Raw genomic sequence first — 24550 nt, 5'->3', positions numbered from 1 at the left:
GGGCAGGGAGGGGCACCAGGAAACCAGGGGTTGGGGGCAGCATGCAGACAGGGCAGAGAGAGGCACCAGGAAACCAGGGGTGGGGGGACAGCAGGTAGACAAGGCAGGGAGGGGCACCAGGAACCAGGGGTGGGGGGACAGCAGGTAGACAAGGCAGGGAGGGGCACCAGGAACCAGGGGTGGGGGGACAGGAGGTAGACAGGGCAGGGAGGGGCACATAGGTAGACTGGTGGTAGAAGGGGGGACCCCAGCATGGCAGACCCAGATCATTTTGTCCCCCCCCTACTCTGCTGGGTAAAAATGACTTCTTGAGGAGCTGCTTCGGGTGGGGTGCAGGTGCACACGTGTGTTAAGGAGACAGAAGAGCCAGTTCCAGCTTAGGGTACAGGGATAGAATGAGGCCCATGTGGGTGGAGGCAGAACCCCTCACACCAATGGGACCAGCCCAGAGACTCAGGCCTTTCTGCCTCCTCCCGAGTACCTGCTGTGCACTCCCTGGCCTCCCTCACACCTGGCACAGCCACTAAGGGCCTGTTTCCTCTGCAGGTGATGGCGAAGCACTGCTCCTTGAAAGAGGATGGGGCTGTGGGGGCAACCCCCAGTCATGGTGTGCCCCAACTGAACCCCAGCAATTCTGAATCTGGACCCCAACAAAGTGCACAGAGTGACAACCAGGGCCCCCGCCTTGGGGCCAGAGCTGAGTGCTTCTCTGGGTCGATGTCTTCCCAAGACCTGCAGAGACATGTTGTCCCAGACACCCCCCTGTGCAGGCCTGAGGTTAATGCTGTCTTTAGTGGACATCGGGAGTGTCCCTCACTGGGGGCCACCAAAGATGCCAGGAGTTTCAGAGGAGGACCCTCTGTTGGGGGCTCGCACGCACCACTGGACAACTCCAGTGAGAACGAGGAGGAACTTCCCAGTCTCTCCTTCCTCCTGGCCTCCCAGCACCACCTGCTGCCCTTGGGCTTTGCATGGAGCGAGGCCTCTGCTGAAGACCTGCCCTGCCTTGGAGCTGGGAATCCTTGCAGAGCACCAAAACCCCTGTCTACCCATGGAAGGGACCCTAGGGGACCCCTCCCACATGCTGCAAAGTCCAGGAAGCAAGCTCTGCAGGGAGGCCAGGGCCCTGCAAAAAAGAAGCCCTGCCCAGTGCCTCAGCTCAGGGCTTCTGCAGGGCAGGCCCAGGCTCTGGGCTCTGTGGGAAACTCCCAGGCTCAGAAGAGGAAACATGACCACTTGGTCACCAGGAGGAGGAAGAAGCACCATTCAGCCCACTAGGTGGCGCCAGGGCTCTGGGAGCAGCTCCTCCAGGTGCAGCCTGAAGCACATGGACCCTAACTCTGCCCTGCACCCAAAGTGCTGACCCTGCTGTTCCTCACCACAAGAGGGCGACTCTAGGAGCCCCGGGTGGAGGGACCTGGGGCAAGAGTGTGGAATCATCCCTTTGGGACTTTGTTTGTGTAAATAAAGGAAGTTACATTGGAAATCGTCTCTGCTCTGCTGCCCTCTGTCCTGGCGTCAGTGGGGAGTGGACGGTGAGGCAAGACAGACGGGGATGCCTGCTCGTGGCTGCACAGCGGCCTGACCGACGTCTCCCTCCGGGTTCACACACTTCTACCCCGGCTGCTAGTGCCCCGCACCATCACCGCCCACACGAGCCCTCATTTGCTCTGGGTCCTCCGGAGCCCCGCTGTCCTTTGTGTCCTATAAATGTCTTCCTGGGAGCTGCTTCTGAGCCGTCAGACGAGGGCCCCAGGAGCAGAGTTCGAGAACTGAGCCTGGAGAGGGCACCCTCCCGAGGGGGCTCCTTTCTGCTCCCGTGAAGCAGGCTCCTGGCAGGCCTGGTCCCTCCTCAGTGTGGGTCTGGGGAGGTGGAAAGCGCTGGCTTTGGGAAAAGAGGCTGCAGCATCTGGGGAAATGGAGGCTGACAAACTGAGCAGCACTGATGGCCGCCAAAGCCAAGGGCTGTGCTTTCTCATTCACCAGGGGGGACTGCTCACAGGGGGACCTCAGCACTGCAGGAGGTCCTCGACGGCTCTGTGCCCTGGGCAGCACTGGGGGTGGCCCTCACTGGTCCTAACAGGCGGACCCATGCTGTCCCAGAGGCCGGGAAAAGGGCGGGCCAGCACGAGTCTGCTCATCAGTCGACCACAGGCAGTGGCTGACACAGGCCTCCTGGCAGACAAGAGAAGGGCTGGCTCCTGGGACACACGGGGGCAACTGAGGCCCTTCGCAGCCCCTGCAGTTTCTGTGAAGGCATCCTGGGCTGGGAGGAAAGAACCTGGGCGGCCCCACGGGGGCTCTCAGGACCTGACTCCTACCCTAGACAGGCTCTGCAGTGTCCCCAGACCAGCACGGCCCTGTGAAGGACTTCAAACCCCACTAACTAAGCTCTGTTCCCTGTCACCAGCACAGGTGCCTTGTGTGCAAGCCTCTCACTAACTTCAGACAAACATTCATGACTAAGGCTGCCCTGGGCTGGCTCTCATTCCCCCCAACTCAGTCTCCCAAAGGACGAATTCCACCTCTGATGCCAACACCCCTTCCTGCAGTGTCCAGAGATTCTCATTTTCTTCAATTACTGCTGCTTTGGTTGTGATATCAAGAGAATGTAAGGGAACCACTGTGACGTAGCGGGTAAAGCTGCCACCTGCAGCACCAGAATCCCATATGGGTGCCGGTTCGAGTCCCGGCTGCGCCGGTTCGAGTCCCGGCTGCTCCACTTCCAATCCAGCTTTCTACTGTGGCCTAGGAAAGCAGTGGAAGATGGCTCAAGTCCTTGGGCCACTGCACCCACATGGGAGACCAGGATAAGTACCTGGCTCCTGGCTTCGGCTCAGCGGCATGTGCCGGCAACAGCGCACCAGCTGTGGCAGCCATTTGAGGGTGAACCAACGGTAAAGAAAGACCTTTCTCTATGTCTCTCTCTCTCACTGTCCACTCTGCCTGTCAAAAAAAAAACAAAAACAAAAACAAAAACAAAAACAAAACAAAACACCTAAATTGCCAATGGACCCTTCCTACTGCCAGGGCGACTCAGTGTTCAGAGTGGGGACAACAAACACCAGGTTCTAGATTTCAATCTGTCGTTTTGCTAGTGGTATGATTTAGCCAAATGCATTCAGTTATAAAAGCTTGCCATAATAAGTTTTAAAATAAGAGAAACTGATTCTCATGATTCTGGAAGCCAGAAGTCAAAAGCCAGGTGTTATCAAAGTCACTCCACCTTAAAAAGACTGCAGGAGGAATTCCTCACCTCTGCTTACTTCTGGTCGCTGTTGGTGTTTCTTGGCTTCTAACTGTATCACTCCAGCCTCTGCCTCCGTCTCCATGGGAATATCTTACCTCTGTGTGTCTTCATGGATCCTCTTATTTTTTAACACCTTCATTTTTATTTATTTGAGAGTTGGAGAGAGACAGAGACAAAGAATGACAGGCAGAGATCTTCCATCTCTTAGTCTACTTGCCTAAAGCTCTTGAAAGGCAGGGATGGGCCAGACTGAAGGTAGAGTTGGGAACGGATTCCAAGTCCCATTTGAGTGGCATGGGGCCAGCTACCTGAGCCATCACTGCTGTCTCCAGGTACATATGAACAAGTAGCTGGAATTAAATTCAAACACAGGCACCCTAACAAGGGCTGTGGCAACACAAGTAGCCTCGTAACCACTGCATCACATGCCTGAAACTGGCCTCTCTTCTCATATGGACAGCACTCATTGGATTTAGGGTCTACCCAAAAGGTGTTGTCATCCTGAGATTCTTAATGAAGTACATCTATAAAGTCCCCATTTCCAACTAAGGTCAAACACAAAGGTTCCCGGGAAGAAAAAAATTGGGGGATGTTAATCCACCCAACGCACCATCCTTTCAACAACCACATGAGGGAGGCTTCAGAATCCCCCATTACAGAGGACAACACCAGCTCAGAAGACAAAAAGACCAGGAGTAGCTAGTCACACAGCAGGCCCATGTGGCAGAACACTGTCGGCAGCTTTACGGTCCTAACAATTTCCTCTCCACTCCATGTGCCATGTATGGAACAGTTTAGCCCACAGAGGCCTGCTCAGGAGACTTGGCCACATGGAGGATGCTGTAGTGACCAGAATGGCTGGGCCCAGGGCGTATCACTCACTTTCACCTTCTCACTTTCTGTCTCAGTCTGAGCTTTTATACCTCAGTTTTTACACCTAAACTGTACAGTTTTACAGCTGTTTTTATACCTATAAAATGGGACCCAGTCCTTATGTAAAAAAGGGAACTTATATCCAGAATATACAAAGAGCTACTACAAGAAAGTCAGTACGACCTTGTCTAAATATGATCAGAGTCGGTGAACTCAAAAGGCTTCCATAGCCTTGGCAACTCATGACTAGAGCCTAGGGTGATTACTGATGCCATAAACAAGAGTGTCAATTTGTTAAGTCAACAACAGGAGTCACTGTGCACTTACTCCTCATGTAGGATCTCTGTCCTTAATGTGCTGTATAATATGAATTAATGCTATAACTAGTACTCAAACAGTATTTTTCACTTTGTGTTTCTATGTGGGTGCAAACTGTTGAAATCTTTACTTAATGTATGCTAAACTGATCTTCTGTATATAAAGAGAATCGAAAATGAATCTTGATGTGAATGGAAGGGGAGAGGGAGTGGGAAAGGGGAGGGTTGCAGGTGGGAGGGATGTTATGGGGGGGAAGCCATTGTAATCTATAAGCTGTACTTTGGAAATTTATATTCATTAAATAAAAGTTAAAAACAACAAAAATAAATAAATAAATATGATGTTAGGGGTGTGTTCATAAATCCCCTATATTAATATATATATTTGTGTGCCTAGTTCACTGAGAGTCATTGCAGTTGTTGTTTTAATCAGGAATAAGTCTTGGGTTTTGTCAGGTGCTTTTGCTGTGTCTACTAAAGTGACCAGGTTTCTTTTCTGTTTTTAGAGTTTGTTTTGAATTATGTTGGCTGAATTGCATTGACTAATTGTTGGGTGTAAAAACAAACTTGTGCTCTTGAGATAGGCCCCAGTTGGCCATGATGAATTATCCTTTATATACATTCTTGAATTTAGTTTGCTGAATTTTATTTATCATATTTACATCTGAACTCACATGAGGTAATGGCTTGTAGTTTTAATGTCTTTGTCTGATTTTGGTATCAGACAAGTTCTGGTCTCATTGCAGGAATTGTAAAATATTCCCTCCAGAGCAGTGTGCTCAAATCTGTGAAGAGTTTCTCCCAGCCACCACCATTTCTCACCTCATTGCTGCAATAACCTCTTATCTCACCCCCACATCTACTTGTACAGATTGGAACTGGAATAAGCTACAGAATGTTCATTTCCTTTATTCATTTTTTAATAAAGTATTTTTAAACGGTAAAAGTAGTTACATCTGGGTGGAAAGACTTGCATCCAGGTCTGTTTTGACGCTAGAAAAACTGCCTAAGTTAGCACCTCACTGTCTTCCTATACCTATGGGAGTAGGCAATGCTTGTTACCTGCCTCCCTTGCAAAGCTGGATGAACTCCAGATAGCCACTTTACTTTATTTTAATTTTTTTGACAGGCAGAGTTAGAGGCAGAGAGAAAGGTCTTCCTTCCGTTGGTTCACCCCCCAAATGGCCAATCCAAAGCCAAGAGCCAGGTGCTTCCTCCTGGTCTCCCACGTGGGTGCAGGTGCGCAAGCACTTGGGCCATCCTCCACTGCCCTCCCGGGCCACAGCAGAGAGCTGGACTGGAAGAGGAGCAACCAGGACTAGAACCCGGCACCAATATGGGATACTGGCACTGCAGGCAGAGGATTAGCCAAGTGAGCCACGGTGCTGACCCCCAGATAGCCACTTTAGAAAAGGGTACCAGTAGGGAAACCATTGCTCTTCTACTAAGCATTTCACACCGATTTTTTGAACGTATATGGAGCATGTAATTGTCAAGGAGTATTTAATTGGATTATTTAATAGATCCTCATAATAACCCATTAAGTAAATGGAGGCATGCAAGGAAGATAAGCAGCTTGCACAGGCTCAACAGCCAGTGAGAGGGCAGTAGGAGCCCCTCCTGCAACAAGTGGGATCGTGCACCTTGGGGGAGGTACCCACCTTCACCCCCCTCAGACCGTTTTCTGCCCTATCTCTCCGGTTTTTCTTAGTATCATTCCCTGAAGTCATCTCTGTTTTCTGTCTTCCCCCACTAGAATATCAATTTGCAATGTCCCCGTGTCCATGGGGCCATTCTTGATATGTCAGTGAATATTTATACATGAGATTTCACTGGTTATAAACATAAAGATGTTTGAATTCTGAACAGGGCATTTGCAATTATACAGTTTAATAAGAGAAAAATGAGAAGGGACATATTGAAGAAAAACCAGCTTATGGGGACACATTTACATAGAAATTTGCAATGATAGGATTTGATTTCAGATAAAGCATGCACTCTCAGAAAAAGGGCACGTCCACTAACTATACCTTCCTGAGTCCTAATGACATGACGATTTAGGCACATATTGGAGCTCTTAGGTGGGCCATATCTTTTAACTAATAGTAGTAATCATTACTTAACTGGTGTGCTATTACCCTTTATCACAATGTAGGTATGGTCTCAGAGTTATCACTCCAGGGTGATGTATGGATGCAGGTTGTGGGGATTCTACAGTTCTTTTCACTTTTGCAGGCTCCAACTCCAGAACTCCTGCATGTTTAAAGTTATTTGGTTTCTATCTATCATCCCTTCCTATTCCTCCCTCCCTTCAGGTAGGAGAATTGAGGTCAGCTTTCATTTGATGCAAAATGTTTTCACCTGCGGAGTATTGAAGGCTGTTTAAGGGTTGAATCTATTTAAATCAACAAAATATTTCTGTTTTTCTTGTAGGAAAAATGCAAAGCTTAGGAAGCTCTCACTGATCTCAGATGTCAGTAGGAAACAGAAGTAGGGGATCTGCAGGTGACAATAAAAGAACTAAACAAGGTAAGGCTGTAGCAGCCAAACTTTCAGGAACAGCCTCAGTATCAATGTGTGTCTCACACAATGACTAAAAACATTTGAAATTGCATTGAGATGGCAGACAGAATAAGTAGAGTCAAGCTGACTTCTTACTAAGATTTTTTTTAAGGGCATTTGAGTTTCTCCTCCATTTCCAGAGGCTACCTAGCTTTTCCATAGATTTTAAAATGTTTCTGATCCCTTGAAGAGTTGTCCATCAAACCCCACTTTGATTCCTTTCATTTGCATCAACCAGGTACCCTTCAGTCCCCTTTGCCAAGTACACTGCACACTTCTTGACAGTGTGTGGTCTCTCTTGGTCGTGCGCTTCTGTTCCCCTACTCCCAGTTAACTGATAGCTCGTCTGTGAATATTAGTCACATAATGCATATTGCTCCTTTAAGAAGAAAGCCCCAGACCTCAGGGACCCCTCCTGATCAGCCGGAGACAGGGAAGAATTTGCTGAGGTATCCGCAGAGGCGTGATCTGGTTTGGGCTTTGGCGGTTTCATTCAGTCATGTGCTGTCAGACATTTAACAAGTGACTCTGAAGTGGGATGCAGAGAGATGAGAGGGATTTGCAATTACACAGTTTGCTAATTTCTAAAGTTTGCTGATTTCCATGGTATAAAAGACTCCCACCATTATTAATTTCACACTACCAAGTTGACATGACTAAATGCAGGCTGGGAAGAGATGCTAACTTAGATGCTCACCCACTGGTACAAGTTGTCTCCAGTACAGTATTCCACTCCATTGTTACACGTGGGCTGTTTGCATACCTAGTAGTTAAAATGAAAACAGGTAATTAAAAAACAATTGGTTCTGAATGTGACAGTAAGACTGAGTGACAATGAATTGTATTTTACAAACTATTCTGAGTTAAACCTCTGGCAAGATTAAGAATTCTCCCCAACAGCCTTCTTGGAAAATTGTCACCAACGTCAACTTTATGTTGAATTTTCATACCTATATACTTTGCCCAGTCTCCTGCTTGTGCCAAAGCCACAGATTCTGCAAGTCACTGGTTTTACTTATTCCTGTGGCTTCCAGGATCTTTAGACTAACACAGTGTATGCAATACGAGACACAGAGCTTCTTGCCCTGCTACCCTGACGTCATCTATGGTGAAAACCAAACGGCTCTGAACGGAGGCTGTGAGTCGGGAATAACTGATGAGAACTGAGTCCTTGTTCAACCTGTAACGGTTTCTGCCTGCAGCTCCGTTCTGACCGTTGTTAGTTTCTTATCTGTAAAAAAGGGGTTGATGATGAACTGTCCTGCCCAACCACAATAACTTGCATTTCTTTTTTTTTTTTTTTTTTTTTGACAGGCAGAGTGGACAGTGAGAGAGAGAGACAGAGAGAAAGGTCTTCCTTTTTGCCATTTGTTCACTCTCCAATGGCACACCGCGCTGATCCGAAGACAGGAGCCAGGTGCTTATCCTGGTCTCCCATGGGAGAACCTGGTGTGCCGGCGCCGCAAGGCGGAGGATTAGCCTAGTGAGCCACGGCACCGGCCCAATAACTTGCATTTCATTAACTATAGTTTGTTAAGCTCCTTTTATAATTTATAAAATTTAATCTTCAAGCTTTTTCCCAGGAAGGTGTAAATATCCTATTTTTTATAGATACTGAGTTCCAGAGAGGTTGAGCAACTTCTTCAAAGTCACACAGCCAGTACCCCGTGGAGTTGTCTTACTGCAGTTTGTGCTTTCATACTTAGACTTCGTGCCTGCCTGATGTGGTTCTTATGCAAAACAGTAAGATGATTTATGACAGTATGTTAAAGGGTGTAAACAACCCTAAAAAGTTTACCGAAATTGATTACATTTGCCAATAACATATGCCACTTATTCTGAGAAATCCATTTTTTTTTTGACAGGCAGAGTGGACAGTGAGAGAGAGAGACGGAGAGAAAGGTCTTCCTTTGCCGTTGGTTCACCCTCCAATGGCCGCCGCGGCCGGCGCACCGCGCTGATCCGATGGCAGGAGCCAGGAGCCAGGTGCTTCTCCTGGTCTCCCATGGGGTGCAGGGCCCAAGCACTTGGGCCATCCTCCACTGCACTCCCTGGCCACAGCAGAGAGCTGGCCTGGAAGAGGGGCAACCGGGACAGAATCTGGCGCCCCAACCGGGACTAGAACCTGGTGTGCTGGCACTGCAAGGCGGAGGATTAGCCTAGTGAGCTGCGGCACCGGCGAGAAATCCATTTTTTAAAAAAAGATTTATTTATTTATTTGATGGCAGAATTACAGAGAGAGTAAAAAAGAGAGAGATTTTCCATCTGCTGTTTCACCTCCCAGATGGCTGCAAAGCCTGGGGCTGGCCCAAACAGAAACCAGGAACCTGGAACTCCATCTGAGTCTCCCACTTGGGTGTCAAGGGCCTAACTCCTTGGGCCATCTTTTGTTGCTTTCCCAGGCACATTAGAAAGGAACTGGATTGGAAGTAGAGCAGTGAGACTGCAACCAGTGCTATTATGGGATGCTGGTGTTGCAGGCTGCAGCGTAACCCACTTTGCCACAGCAGTGACCCCAAGAACTCACAATTTTTTTTACTTTGAAGTCATAATGCATCTTGAAATCATTGGCTCTTCTCGGTTACCGTCAGCCGCATAGCAGTTGAGACACAGCTGAATATAAAAGCCTTTTGTTGATGTATGTGGCAAGGTGAAGTCCAGTGTCAAAGATCTCAGACCTGATGAAATACAGGAACGTTGTGATCAGTGCATAAATGTTCCATAAATGAACACCCCAAGTCCACATAGTTCCCAGGGAATGTGAGCTATTTGTTGGAGAGATATTTTCTGTTTTCCATGTTATAAGTGCTCCTGAACAGCTGATTCCAGACATATTAATGACCCAACCAGCAAGCAATGCTTGTGTATTTTTTTAAAGGTTTATTTTATTAATTTGAAAGAAAGAGTTACAGAGAGAGGTAGAGACAGAGAGAGTGAACCATCTACTGGTTCACTCCCCAGATGGCCACAATGGCCGGAGCTGCGCTGATCTGAAGCCAGGAGCCAGGAGCTTCTTCTGGTCTCTCACATGGGTGCAGGGGCCCAAGGACTTGGGCCATCTTCTACTGCTTTCCTAGGCCACAGCAGAGAGCTGGATCAGAAGAGGAGCAGCTGGGACTGGAACCGGCGCCCAAATGGGATACCAGCACTTCAGTTCAGGCCTTTAACTCACTGGGCCACAGCGCCAGCCCCAGTGCTTGTGTGTTTATATAATTGTGTTGTGTGTGTCTAGCTTCATGTCATGCACAGGTTTTGATTTCAGTGATTGGATAAGCACTTCTTGAGTTTGCCATGGAGAAAACATAGGTGAATCTGACATGAATTCTGCTTTTAAAAAGTCTTCCACTTTAGAAGGGAGAGTAAGACATTCCTAAATACTTACAACACAGAACAAGAAATATTAAGTATGCAATTTATAAAGTTGAACACAGAGGTTCAGACTTGCATGGAACATAAGTGAAAAAAGCTAGAATTGAATTGCTTACTAGTTGAGTGGTTTCCAAAGATGGCCTTTCAGTTGTTTTCAAGAAAATCCATTTAATGCTTAAATCTTTTATAAATACTTAATTATTTAAAACAAACCTACAAATCCTTATGCATTTTATGTAGGTTAGTAATATACAAAATAGTATATGTTGAAAATTTAAGATTTCTATGATTTTCGTATCTTTATTCAAGGATACCCCTACACTTATCCAAAGCAATCCGAAGTGAATTTGTAATTCAACAGCTTTCATTTGCTCTTTCAGCTTGAAGAACTATCAAAACACAAAAGTCAAAAGGAAGATGTGACTGCACTAAAAAACCAAATTTATGATTTATCAATGGTAAGAATCACTTTTTTTAACTTACATTTCCTGTTAGACAACAAAAACTTAATTGTGCTGCTATGTCACTGTTCCAGGAACAGAAGTTTAAAGAGAAATTAATAGGCCAGTCAGAGAAGGTCTTTAAAATGTCTGTGAGCAAAGGTATTATTTATGCTGGGTTTTGGCCTCAGTGATATGCCACCCATTGTGAATGCTGTTATTTTTTTTTTATTCAAAGTAATAAAGACTTCCCACGCATAGGTAAATGCCATTCTTATCACCTCAGCTCTTTTGCATCCAGGCTTTTTATAAAGGATGTAACTGCCCTGCCCTCCCTCCAACTTTTCTATTCCAGCCTTTTTACATCTTCTGCTGACCATATCTTTTTTAATTCTGTTGCTGGAGTTGAGAACATTTACATCTGTTTGTCTCTTATTTTCTTTACTTTGATTTTAGATTGATTCCAAAATTTTAAAGTAAGTAACGAACACTTTCTTTTTTATGACCTTTGGTACTAGGTTGTAGGCTTGTATTTCTTCTTCTCCACTCATTTTCCCTATATGACGCAAAAGAAGGTTCCAGGCCGGCACCGTGGCTCAATAGGCTAATCCTCCGCCTTGCGGCGCCGGCACACCGGGTTCTAGTCCAGGTTGGGGTGCCGGATTCTGTCCTGGTTGCCCCTCTTCCAGGCCAGCTCTCTGCTGTGGCCAGGGAGTGCAGTGGAGGATGGCCCAAGTGCTTGGGCCCTGCACCCCATGGGAGACCAGGAGAAGCACCTGGCTCCTGCCTTCAGATGAGAGCAGTGCGCCGGCCGTGGCGGCCATTGGAGGGTGAACCAACGGCAAAGGAAGATCTTTCTCTCTGTCTCTTTCTCTCACTGTCCACTCTGCCTGTCAAAAACAAAAACAAAACAAAACAAAACAAAACAAAACAAAACAAAACAAAAAAAAGAGTGTTCCAGAGTCTGGTCAAGTGAATTCCCTGTATTCCGTAGCAGTTCCAAATGTTGATGCATCTTAGTTGCCTTTATATTTGGATCATGACTTCTTAAAGAGTTACTTGGTTTTCTTAGATTTTCTGATTGGGTTATTGGTTTCTGGTTGTACGGAGAAACCACCAGGTATGAATTTGGCATAACAGTTGAGATGCCCTCATTTATATCCTGGTTCCAGCTTCCTGCTAAGGTGCCCCTTAGAGGGCAGCAGGTGATGGCCCAAATACCAGGGGTACCTACCACCCACATGGAAGCCCTGGGTGGAGTTCCTGTCTCCGTGCTTTGGCCTGGCCCAGCCCTGGCTGTTGAGGGCATTCGGGAGGTGAACCAGCAGATGAGAGAAAGTGAATCCCCCCTCCCCCCTCCCCCCTCCCAAATAAAGTAAATAAGTTTTTAAAAAAAACTGTACCGTCTTCATGATATCAGTGATATTTTAAGACTTCTTATTTATTTTTCCCAATTCGTGAAATTTGTTTTATTTTTCTCCCTGGAAATATTAATTTTGAAATCCATGACATTTCAGTTCTTAACAGGACTGATTGGGACTTGATACCCATATGTCGTCCCTGAACTTATTTTCATTGGGTCTTTCACTGAATTGTAACACTTTTGTGTCACAGTTTTTCTTCTTTTGGGTGTTCATCCTCATTTTGGTATGGTACATCCCTAGGGGACATTCTTCGGAAAGGGTGTGTGAGAAATAAAATTTCTCAATTTTTTAATATTTGAATATGTCTGCATGCCCCTCACAATTTATTGAAAACTTGTCTATACAGCCCACTCCTCTGGAATTTGTTCATTTAGGTCTTTGTAGCTCTTTCTCCCTCTCTTTCTATGGCTCTCTCTCTCTCTCTTGTTGTTTTTGTTGTTGTTGTTGTTTGTTTGTTTTCTAAATACCTGGCAATCCTTGATGATCTCTGTGATCTGCTCACAGTTTAAAGGGAAAGGTTATATTGGTTGTTTTAGGGAACTAGTGTAGGAGTCCCTTGCAACCAAACAACCTGTTTACCTCCAGGCTTCTCCCCTGAGAGGTGTTTTCTGAGAGCTCAGTGTGAAGCTGGCTCTCAGCCCCAGATACAGCACGCGTGGGGCAGGGATATTCAGAGAGAAGCTCCGGCTTTCTTCATGGGAGTCATTCATTCCCTTTTAAAACGACAAGCTCTGCTTGTTGCCTTTGGAGTCGATTCTGCCGGCTGCTGTTCTTGCTGGGGGAAAGGCCAGGAGAAGTATCTTGGTATTACAAATGAAGCTCTGCTTCTGATCCCAGCCCTCTGGGTGCAGCCAACCGCTTGCCGTCTTCTGTGTTCTGGGGTAGAGCCTTCAGCACACTTTTGGATTTCCCTGGAAGGACATTTCCATCCAGTTTCCATTTTCCAGAAATGTGTCTAAGTCACTTGACTGTTCATCAGCCCCTCTTCCATTAACATCCATTTCCTTTGGTATTTCAGTGCTAATTCGGTTTCAGAAAGGAGAAAATAAAATCATGTGTTCAGTCCACCACCTTGAACCAGAGGCCTCTAGGGGTCTTTTTTTTTTTTTTAAAGAAAAATATAGAAATTTCCTAACATACTGAATTATTTTTAAGTGCAAAACTTACAATGTTAATGTCATAGGATTTATTGTAAAAAAAACAGTCTATCTTATAATAGCTACTGTTAATTCCACAGATTATGTAAAATTACTTTTGTAGCTCTCATTAAGTAGGTGTTCAAAGGTTTCATCTCAGTTAATTTGCCTAAAAACTTCCTAACACCTCTACTGTAGTTTGGTGCTTAATGTCAATTATATAAAAAAAAAAACTGAAGAATGGTCTTGAGGATGTAGATTTTTGATAAAGTAATAACTTATAATAATTTGAAATTACTATGAATTGGCAATCAGTTCTTTGAGCAGTAAGATCTCAGGAACAGTGGGAAAGTGGGAGTGATATGTGGGAGGATCCAGTTCACTTCACTTCATTTCTCCCAGGCTAAAGACACTAAATCTAGTATCTTGTACTTCTTCTTTTCTCTAGGAAAATCAGAAAGTTTAAAAAGACCTTTTAGAAGCATAGAAAAGCATAGCCTCCTTCAGAGTGAATTAGACGCTCTGAGAGCGATTATGCTAACCAGAGTCTGAGCTCTGAGAGGTAGGGAACTCTGCGTTTTATTTTTCAGTTTGGGTGCAGTGTTTGCTGAGCTGATCATCTGTGTGTATGAATCTCAGTTCTGTAAGATTAAAGGATTGCCCATTAACTTTATTTATATGGTCTTTTTTTATTTAATAAATATAAATTTCCAAAGTACAGTTTATGGATTACAATGGCTTTTTCCCCCTCATAACTTCCCTCCCACCCGCAACCCTCCCCTCTCCCGCTCCCTCTCCCCTTCCATTCACATCAAGATTCATTTTCAATTCTCTTTATATACAGAAGATCAGTTTAGTATATATTAAGTAAAGATTTCATCAGTTTGCACCCACACAGAAACATAAAGTGTTAAAATACTGTTTGAGTACTAGTTATAGCATTAATTCATACTTTCTATTTTGCTTTCAGTGTCACAATTCCTAGTTCTCTATGTTTTCAATTATTTTAAAGGGACAAATTAATTCGTTTAATTATTGGCTGTTTAGGACAGTGTAGGGCTTTCTTAGTAAAATGGTTGAATTCTCTGGGAGCTAGAAGAATAAAGCTAAAATGTCAAGAGTCGGTGCTTATTAAAGCTCTTTGCAGGCAGGAATCCTGACATAAAACATAAACAAGGGAAAAGGAGATTTGTTAGGCAAGTACTTTTATTTTTTAATTTCTTCATTTTGCAGTATGGCATAAATAACCCCTGCTACATTCACACACACACGCATGTATATAATGTATGTATACATGGGTGCTTGTAGAGGGGTATATAAGTATAGAATGTATTGACATTTATATATGTGTGTTTCTCAGTACATGTACACTGGGGGGAAATATAGGTTTTACTTCTTTTTTCCACAAATGTTAATCAGAATTAAGGTTTTTTTTTTGGTTTGGTTTTTTTTTTTTTTTTTTTTTGGGACAGGCAGAGTGGACAGTGAGAGACAGAGAGAAAGGTCTTCCTTTGCTGTTGGTTCACCCTCCAATGGCTGCCGTGGCCAGCGCACCGCGCTGATCCGAAGGCAGAAGCCAGGTGCTTCTCCTGGTCTCCCATGGGGTGCAGGGCCCAAGCACTTGGGCCATCCTCCACTGCACTCCCTGGCCACAGCAGAGAGCTGGCCTGGAAGAGGGGCAACCGGGACAGAATCCGGCGCCCCAACCGTGACTAGAACCCGGTGTGCTGGCACCGCAAGGCGGAGGATTAGCCTAGTGAGCCACGGCGCTGGCCAGAATTAAGGTCTTATAACAGAAAACAGTAAAGCATTTATTAAATATTTACTATATACATGTCCCTGAGCTAGAAAAGGAGTTATGAGTTTGAAGTAAATAAAAAAAAAACGGAAAGGTGTGGTCTGTGCTTTTTGAAAACTTAAGTTTATTTGAAAGAAGCAAAGTTACAGACGTGAACGGTCTCAGAAATAATATCACCTACAGGGTCACAGCTGGGTTTTATTGGTGTGGTATCACAGAAGAGTTTTCTTTCCATTTAGAAGAGCTGAAGGATTTTTTTAAAAGCAGAGACTTGGGGAACAGGTTTGTGCTGGGCAAGTGGGGAGGAAGCAGCCCTGAGGGCAGCACCAGCAGCAGGAAGCTGGTGGCACTGCCATGGCCAGCAGCTGTGCTCAGCCAGGCAGGTGTAACTCCTTCTACCCCCAGCACCCTAGGGGAGAGGCACTTCCAGCGTGCACATGTTACACCTGGGGAAACAGAGTGTCACAGTGTTCCAGGTGAGGCAACAGCCAAAGCCAGGGCAAGAACATAGGGGAGGATAAGGCTGGCTTGGAGAGAGGTGGTCAGGCCACTGAACAGAAAGAGAGATTTTGAAGCGGAAGGCAACATGTAAAGAAATAAATAGTTGAAACGTTAGTTTAAGACTATAACATAAGGGCCCAGAATTTTTGGTTAAGGAATTTGAATTCCTACAGCCAGTCGAGAAGTTTTAGCTTTACCATCCAGGATGCAAATGGACAGGTTTTTGTGCATACACTTGGAAGCCCAAGAGTTTTGGAAAGCTGGTGATGGGGTTTGTCTGCTGAGCAGTGGGGCTTTTGGGTGACAATGAGTACACCTGTTCTGAGTGCAGTTTGAGGAAGAGGCCCAGGGCTTCCATAATAAAGCAACAGAGGCAGTAAAACTGGAGTCGCTGGGGATCCCAGAAAGCCTGGTTCTGTGGTTTTTGGGTGAGGTGAGGAGGAAAAGCAGGGGTGAGGTTAAGTTAGGGAAAGGACAGAGTCACAGGAAAAGAGAAACCAAGTGGAGTTGAAATCCATGCATACCTTTTAAAATAATACACATTTGTCTTCAGTGTAGGGACTTCAGATTATTTTGGACCAAAATGAACTTATATTTTAATTCAATTTCCATGAACTTTTTTTTTTTTTTGACAGGCAGAGTGGATGGTGAGAGACAGAGAGAAAGGTCTTCCTTTTTGCCGTTGGTTCACCATCCAATGGCCACCATGGCTGGCGCGCTGTGACCAGCGCACCGCGCTGATCTGATGGCAGGAGCCAGGTACTTATCCTGGTCTCCCATGGGGTGCAGGGCCCAAGCACTTGGGCCATCCTCCACTGCACTCCCTGGCCACAGCAGAGAGCTGGCCTGGAAGAGGGGCAACCGGGACTAGAACCCGGTGTGCCGGCGCCGCTAGGTGGAGGATTAGCCTATGAGCTGCGGCGCTGGCCTCCATGAACATTTTAAAGTCAGTTTCTGTAAGGCTTGGAGTGGGCAGAGAAGTTCAGAAGAATGAAGGGACGCTATACCACGCCTGCCTGTGGAAAGGGGCGGGGAGGTCAGGAGCAGACCTGGGGCTCAGAATTCAGTTCCAGTGAGGAAAATAACCAGGCCGCTGGGTGCTGAATGTGGCAGAGGAGGGTGGAACCTGGCAGGAGGACGCACGGGGTGTGGGTGTGCTTGTGGAGTCTTAGGAGAGGCTGCTGATGTCACAGAAGAACAGGGCAGGAGCACAGATAAGGCAGGACAAGCGTCAAGGACACACATCTTTGAGAAAAGGTAAGCAAGGGCCTGGGAGGTAGGTGCAAGGAAGGCAGGACTTGACACCTGATTCTCATTCAAACATACAATATAATTTTACAGGGATCTGGAAATAATCCGAGAATACACAGAAGATCGAAATAATCTTGAGAGGCAAATTGAAATACTGCAGTAAGTTCTCATATAAAACCCTCATTACACTTGCATTCCACTTTTCTTTTGTTAATAAAACACATGCCACGTACAACACAAGTTGTCCTATTTGGAGTCTGGGTTCACAGGTCAGTGTGTGTTTCTTTCACTACAGTGCCTTGCGTGCATCTGCCAGGTTTGTGATCTTTCTAATCCTTAGTAAATTATTCAAATGCAAGAAATAGCGTATTCTTCCCTGAAATTCCTTGCAAGTCTGCTGATGTGTGCAGATGTCTGCATTACTCCTCAGTAAAGAGTAATGGCCCTCATCTCAGCTTTCTCTGCTGCTCTTTACGTCGAGAGTCGGCCAGACTTCCCACGTTGGTACGTGCGAGACGTGTGCCTCTGCCGTCATTCTCGAGTTGTTGTCCTACTACGCCACAGCGCCGGCCCCTAGAAGCCTGTCTTTCTTAGGTTTTCTTATTTTCTGGCTATGTAGAAATATTACCCCTGCTCTGTCAACTTCATAATGAAGTCACAACGAGTTCATGCTCTGAGGGCCTGGCCCGCCCAGCCTCCACCTCCCCATCTGCTGTCTGTATTTTCTACCAAGGCGGTATTTTCTTCTTGCTTAAGTTCCTTCAAACCAATCACAGTCAGGCTTGACAGAATTTTTGTTGTTGTTGTTACGTTTCGAACGCTTCTTAGGCCTCACCTGTGCCAGCTGTGGCGTTCAGTTACTACAACAATCCTGGGATTCTCTTCTTCATTCCTTCGGGTAACAGGTTTCTCAGTCAGCACCTTTTCAGGTCAGGTATTCCAGGAGCCAGGGCAAGAACCACAAGCAGGAGGGAGGCGGGAAAGGTCTTCCTCTGCATGGAGCTCATTTGGGGAGGGAAACAGAAACTGGTCACGTGTTCAGACATAAATATGCAATGCCAATGGGAGAGGTGAGGTACAGGAAAGGCACCTGTGCCCTGAGGGAGGCCTTGACCTCTCCAGGACGGGCATCCATGTGTTCCCAGAGGAAGTGAGGACAGAGTCGAGCTCTGAAGGGTGAAGTGGCCTGAAACAAGGGAAGATTAGCCGCTCTGTGAGGCCGCAACCCCGCTGTTGTCCTCCCGTGTAGAAGGGGCAGCTCACGCCCAGAACGTCACAAGGAAGCAAGCTCCTGTGTTGGGGTCTGAGCCCGAAGTTGTCTGAGATCAACACGAACCTGCTTACCTGGTACAGGACAGTGCCTGATGGAACAGCACCAGGCCAGGCGTAGCCAGGAGGACAAAGAAAGCATGATGTCACACCGCATCCGCGCCGGCTACCGGAGTGGGAGAGCCGACCCTCGGGCTCAGGCATCCGGGGGGCTCCCTGAGCTGCCGAGGTCCACAGCATTGCCAGTTCATTCCTAAAACACCCTCCAAAGAAAGATAACAAATCAATTAAGTTGTTGTACTTTGAATAAAGAATAGGATCTCGATGAATGAGATTTGAAGGGAAGTGGTAGGAAGTTGCAAAAGGGGGTGAGCGATTCCACCTTCTGAAGGCCAGATGTGGAACAGTAGTGGAGATAGCGATCCACATTTACTCATTATCTGTTTCTTTACTCTGCAGCACAGCAAACCGGAAGCTTCATGACAGTAACGATGGTCTTAGGAGTGCCCTTGAAAACAGCTACAGCAAGTTCAACAAATCCTTGGTATACTATCTCATTTTATGATGCAGTTCAGTCCTTCTAGTATTAGAATAATTTGAAGGGGATGAAAATAATTTAATTTCTTAGAGAATACTTTCATGTAGATCCTTATAATGAGAAGTCCTTTCCATAGAATAGCAAAAGAATATATTTTCCGAATTAAAAAAAAAAATGTTACCCTGCTGCAGAAATAAATGCCTCCACATCAACCAAGTCTTTTGTTAGATGGTTTAGAAAACTAAAGAAAGGTGTATAAAATATGAGCTTTGCCTTGAGTGTTTAATGTGATAGGAAGTTAAGATGTATGCAGATGGATAGTGTAAGAACAAGTGTAAGATTTTCCATGGAAAATCTCATGGAAGCAGAAATAAAATATTGCTCACTTGAAAGGAGGGAGAGAGGGACCGGCGCTGTGGCGCAGTGGGTTAAAGCCCCAGCCTGCAGTTGCCAGCATCCCATATTGGCGCCAGTTTGAGTCCCGGCAGCTCTCCTTCCAATCCAGCTCTCTGCTATGGCCTGGGAAAGCAGTAGAAAAAGACCCAAGTGCTTGGGCTCCTGCACCCGCATGGGTGACCTGGAAGAAGCTCCTTGGTTCCTGGATTCAGATAAGCTCAGCTCTGGTCATTGTGGCCATTTGGGGAGTGAACCAGCAGATGGAAGACCTCTCTCTCTCTCTCTCTGGCTCTACCTCTCTCTGTAACTCTTTCAAACAAATAAAATGAATCAAAAAAAAAAAAAGCGAGAGAGTGCTTCAGGCTGGTTGATGGGTTTAGTCACATTGAATATTCTTTATGATAGTGATATCATCAGCATAGGAGCTATGGTTTGAAAAGATTTCAGTCCAAGGAAGTTGGTATTCCAGGTTCCTAGCAAATCTGGCAAATTAGAGAACTGCTTAATGGAATATGCAGTAGGGTTTAGACTTAAGATTAGATGATAAAGAGAGAAGATTGGTTATCTTTGCCGCAATTTTCCGCTTGATGCTTAGTTTTTATCATAATATGCATTTTCTGGGGACTTTTTGAAGATGGTGTGTGTGTGCATGTAAGAGAGAGAGAGAGTGAGAGAGAAAGAGAGATAAAAATGTTTACATGGAATAACAAATAATTACTTATATATTACAGCGCGTAAATAACATATCACCAGGGAATACAATTTCTAGAAGCAGTCTTAAATTTAATGGTCAATTTCCTCAACCTCTGGGCTATGACAGGTATGTTAATATCTGTCTGTTTTTTAATTTGAATTCTAGATCAAATAAAAGGAAGGTCAATTTCCATACAGATGAATTAAAATAATGTAATATATTTGGGGCTCTAATTTCCTTTTTCTAGGATCTTACTTTAAAGTTCTGAGACATGAAGCATGTAAAAATTACAAGTAAAAATCCTTCAGAGATAGTAAAGTTTTTTTTTTAAGCTATTCTGATGTCATTTGTTGCCCTACTATTCCTTTATTCCCTAATTCCATGTAACGAGACGTGGAATCTGTAGGAGATGTTTCAGGGAAGCCTGTGAGGTTACCGCAGATGACGTTGCAGTTCACGTAGTACAGGAACTTGAAACTGTTGTCATGGTCTGTAAGTGTCTAAGTAAAGTTTTGTGAGTTGTGCCCAGGGAAAGGAAACACTTGAAACAGAAATCTGGCTAGTGGCTATTCACGAGCTACAACACTGAAGGAGTCACATAGACTTATCAAATGTTAGAATTTAGTACTATTTAATCAATATCAAGCGAAGAATTTGTGGGCTATATTTCGTGAGACCTACTAATAAACACTTAAAAAGTACTCCTGTGTTTGTGTATGTGTATACACATATGTCTAGTGTTCCTAGTTAAGTTATTCTTGTAGGATTCTCAAGTTTGCAGATGAAAGTGAAAGTGAAATGAAAGGTTTCCAGCTCTCTATTTCTTTGCAACTTTATGACTCAGTGTTCAAGTAATTTTCATTTGGGTAAGTTTGATATAAAACATAATGTGGTTAATATCCTTGTGATAGCAATTGGTCAAGTTGCCATTCCAGAAAGCAAGGCTTATTGGTGATCATTTTTTTAAGATTTATTTATTTATGGGGCTGGTGCTGCAGCATAGTGGGTAAAGCCACTGCCTGCAGTGTTGGCCTCCCATATGGGCACCAGTTTGGGTCCTGGCTGCTCTGCTTCTGATCCAGCTCTCTGTTATGGCCTGGGAAAGCAGGAGAAGATGGCCCAAGTCATTGGGCCTCTGCACCCACATGCAGATGAAGCTCTTGGCTCCTGGCTTCAGATCAGCTCAGCTCTGGCTATTGTAGCCATTTGGGTAGTGAACCAATGGATGGAAGATAGCTTTTTATTTATTTATTTGAAAGGCAGAGTTACAGAGAGGCAGAGAGAAAGAGAGAGAGAGAGAGAGAGAGAGAGAGAGAGAGAGGTGTCTTCCATTTGCTTGTTCAGTGGCCAAATGGCCATATCAGCTGGGGCTAGGCCAGGCCAGAGCCAGGAGCCTGGAACTTCCAGGTCTCCCACATAAGAGCAGGGGCACAAGCAATTGAGCCATTTTCTGCTGCTTTCCCAGGCCATAGACAGAGAGCTGGAATGGAAATGGAACAGCCAGGTCTCGAACTGGTGCCTATATAGGATGCTGGTGTTACAGGGGGTGGCTTTACTTGCTATGCCACAGCACCAGCCCCTGGTGATCTGTTAAATAAAAAACTTTGATGACTTATTGATTTATAGGCAACTGAGGACTCTTTTTATTGAGCAAAATGGATTTTTAAAAATGGGTAGGTATGATTCAATATTTCTGGAGTAATATTGAAGATCAGTTCTAAACAAATAGGTGAGAAAGGTATGTAACTCAAAATTGTGGGGAGCAACTGAGACTAGACTAAGTTACTGGAATTAAGACTAATTCTATGTATCTGCTCTCTCCCACATTATGGCGCTGGGAGAGGAGTAAACAGCTTCTGCGCAGCTGCCCCGCCAATTTGACTGATGGACTGCGGGAGCTGATCCTACTCCTGATTGGAGGAGAGCAGCGTGCTCGGCGTGTGGGTAGCAGAGCATGGATTGGTGGAAGAGGATTATAAAGGAGGAGAGAGACAACATGCACCAGGAACATCTGAGGCAAACATCTGAGGCACCCCTGAGAGAGCCGGCCGGTGGTGTGCCGCTCCTCCGCGGAGGCGGGGACGGGGGGGGCCGGCAGCTAACCCCAGACGGCGTCGTTCCTCCGTGAGTGAGGGACCAGCAGCTAACCAAGGAAGGGCCGGGCAAAAGGAACAGCGCAGGGTTTAGTGTCGTTCCTCCGCGAATGGGGGAGAGACAAAAATTATCTTAAAAATTTCACTATGATGCATTTTTGAAAATAATAGACACCATGAATAAGGCTTGTAAGTACTGGGCCACAAGGTCCTCCAAGGTAGAGTTTAAGGGATGACGTCACATCACCAGTTCCTCGGAGTGGCAGGGACCCAACACTCGTGTGTTCATCATGTCCCACCATGCCTAGAGCCCACCGTGGTCTGTGCTGATATTCCTTTCTAGGGGGTGATTAATTCAATGTAATTTTGGTGCTAGTACGAAAACTTGAAAATATGTTATACATTTAATTTTCTTGTTTTTATAGCTTTATTTGGTTTTAACTTGCAAATTTGTGTGAGTTTTGTGTTTTTTGAAAGCTCTCTAGTAAAAATATAACTTTTTTTTATTTAACATAGTTAATTGCCATGGAAATATTCTCAGGGAAGATTTGAATGGCCTACTTTTTTTAAAAGGATAAATATTTGAGTTTGAGAGTCTGGTTGTACTTATATTTTTAATTAAGAGTCAGATATTTATGGGGGTGATCCCTCAAATCAGGATTTCACTCCTTCACTCCTTATTGAGAATACAATTGGATGGCTGGCTTTGTGGTTTCATGGGCAAAGTCTCCTTCTGTAACACCTGCATCACATATGTGTGCTGGTTTATGTCCTGGCTGCTCCACTTCCTGTCCAGCTCTCTGCTAATGGCCTGGAAAAAAAACAGCAGAAGATAGTTTAAGTACCTGGGCCCTGTCACCCATGTGGAAGACCTGGACGAAACTTCAGGATCCTGGCTTTGACCTGGCCCAATCCTGGCTGTTGCAGCCATCTGGAAAGTGAACCTGAACCAGCAGATGAAAGCTCTCTCTCTCTCTCTCTCTCTCTCTCTCTCTGTGTGTGTGTGTGTGTGTTTGTGTGTCTTCCTCTTTTTCTCTGTAACTCTTTCAAATAAATAACTAAATCTTTTTAAAGAAAAGCAGATAGGTTAAGGGGATAAAAAGAGTTTCAATCAGTAATGAACACATGGAGCTAGAGTAGTTTGTACTCTGAGAATGGTGTTATTATGTGCCTTACAAACTAACCTAATCCATTTCAGGAGAATTTCATAAATGAAGCAAAAATGTATACAGATACACGCATATCCCCACACACACCCCTACACACTCCTATCCAGTGACGTAGATTGAGGTATGATATTAAATTCCTGCCTCTGAATAAAGGCTTTATAATTAAACAAAAAAATGTTGAGACTATGGTGGTTGAATCACCTTTTCAGTGAATATTAAACATTTGCTAATGGCACAAATGTATTTTTTAAAATTTTTATTTATTTATTTGAAAGGCAGAGTGACAGAAAGAGATCTTCCATCCACTGGTTCATTCCTCCAATGGTCCCATCAGCTGGGACTGGACCACCAGGCTGAAGCCAGGAGACTGAACTCCAATTGGTCCTCCCACATGGGTAGCAGGGACCCACGCTCTTGGGCCATTCTCAGCTGCTTTCCAAGGTACATTAACAGGGAGCCAAGTCACTAGCAGAGCAGCTGGGCTCAAATAGGTGCTCCAATATGGAATGCCAGCATTGCAAATTGTGGAGTAACCTGCTTCACCACTGACCCAGGCCCACAAATGTGATTTTGTCTGAGATGCACATATTCTTATTTATAAATAAATTCTAGGCATATTTATTTCTTTTTATTTCTCCCACTTGCAGACCTAGTACCTTGCTGATTCTACCTTTTCCATGTTGCATGCTATTAGGATGATGCAGATGCTAAATAAGCTATAGCCAATGTTGCTTAAGTATAAACTTAGATTCTTACAAAAACAAAATGGAAAAGCAAATGTAAATGCAATTTCTTTGAATTTTATTGTTTGGTGTTAATTTTTCCCTTACTCATAAAATTGCAGTTTCACAAATGCAAGAATCTGTAGTCAGGAGGTCTAGCCTTTGTCTGAGACATCTCCCGTGAAACATCTCTTCTCGGGGTGTTTCCAGACTATATGTAGACACCGAGTGTCAGAAAATGCGTCTCATTTCAGTACCACACGTTTCCCATTGTTCAGCATGTTCACCGAGTTGGTGAGAGACATGACCCCTAGTGGCCGGCGTTGTGGAGCAAAAGGTTGAACTGCCTGCAGTGCTGGCATCCCACATGAGCACCGGTTCAAGTCCTGGCTGCTCTGCTTCTGATCCGGCTCCTTCCTAAGGTGCCTGGGGAAGCAGCAGAAGATGCCCAAGTGCTTGAGTCCCTGCCCCACACAGGAGATACAACTGAAGTTCAGACTCCTGACTTCAATTGGCCCAGCCTGAGCAATTGCAGCCAAACCAGCAGATGGAAGATCCCACCCCCCACCCCCCAGTAACTCTACCTTTCGAATAAATAAATAATATCTTAAAAAAAGAAATATGACCTCCAGAAAAATTTACTACTTGGCTCTATTTTGTCTTGTGCAACCTGAAAGAGAACGGGCTCTTCTATACGTGTCAGCCCTTTAAGTATTTGAAGAGGGAAACCATTCAGACCTAAGCTGAC

At 45.1% G+C, this 24550-nt stretch overlaps 1 protein-coding gene across 1 annotated transcript in view; it reads left to right on the top strand.

Moving 5' to 3' along the window:
- The first annotated feature begins 2091 nt into the window (after positions 1 to 2091).
- Positions 2092 to 24550, top strand: part of RASEF (RAS and EF-hand domain containing) — a 31089-nt gene continuing 8630 nt past the window's right edge. The window contains 9 exon segments of the mRNA XM_089306481.1: positions 2092 to 2415; positions 6874 to 6969; positions 10752 to 10829; positions 13820 to 13868; positions 13871 to 13894; positions 13897 to 13933; positions 17012 to 17080; positions 18650 to 18734; positions 19856 to 19944. Coding sequence (XP_089162607.1) covers positions 2092 to 2415; positions 6874 to 6969; positions 10752 to 10829; positions 13820 to 13868; positions 13871 to 13894; positions 13897 to 13933; positions 17012 to 17080; positions 18650 to 18734; positions 19856 to 19944 — 851 coding nt within the window.

This window comes from Oryctolagus cuniculus, chromosome 1 (assembly GCF_051225735.1).
Source record: "Oryctolagus cuniculus isolate XC-2025 breed Fujian yellow rabbit chromosome 1, ASM5122573v1, whole genome shotgun sequence".
Lineage (NCBI taxonomy): Eukaryota > Metazoa > Chordata > Mammalia > Lagomorpha > Leporidae > Oryctolagus > Oryctolagus cuniculus.
Note: the sequence above shows the minus strand (reverse complement) of the source record. Positions and strands in the feature narration are given on the sequence as shown.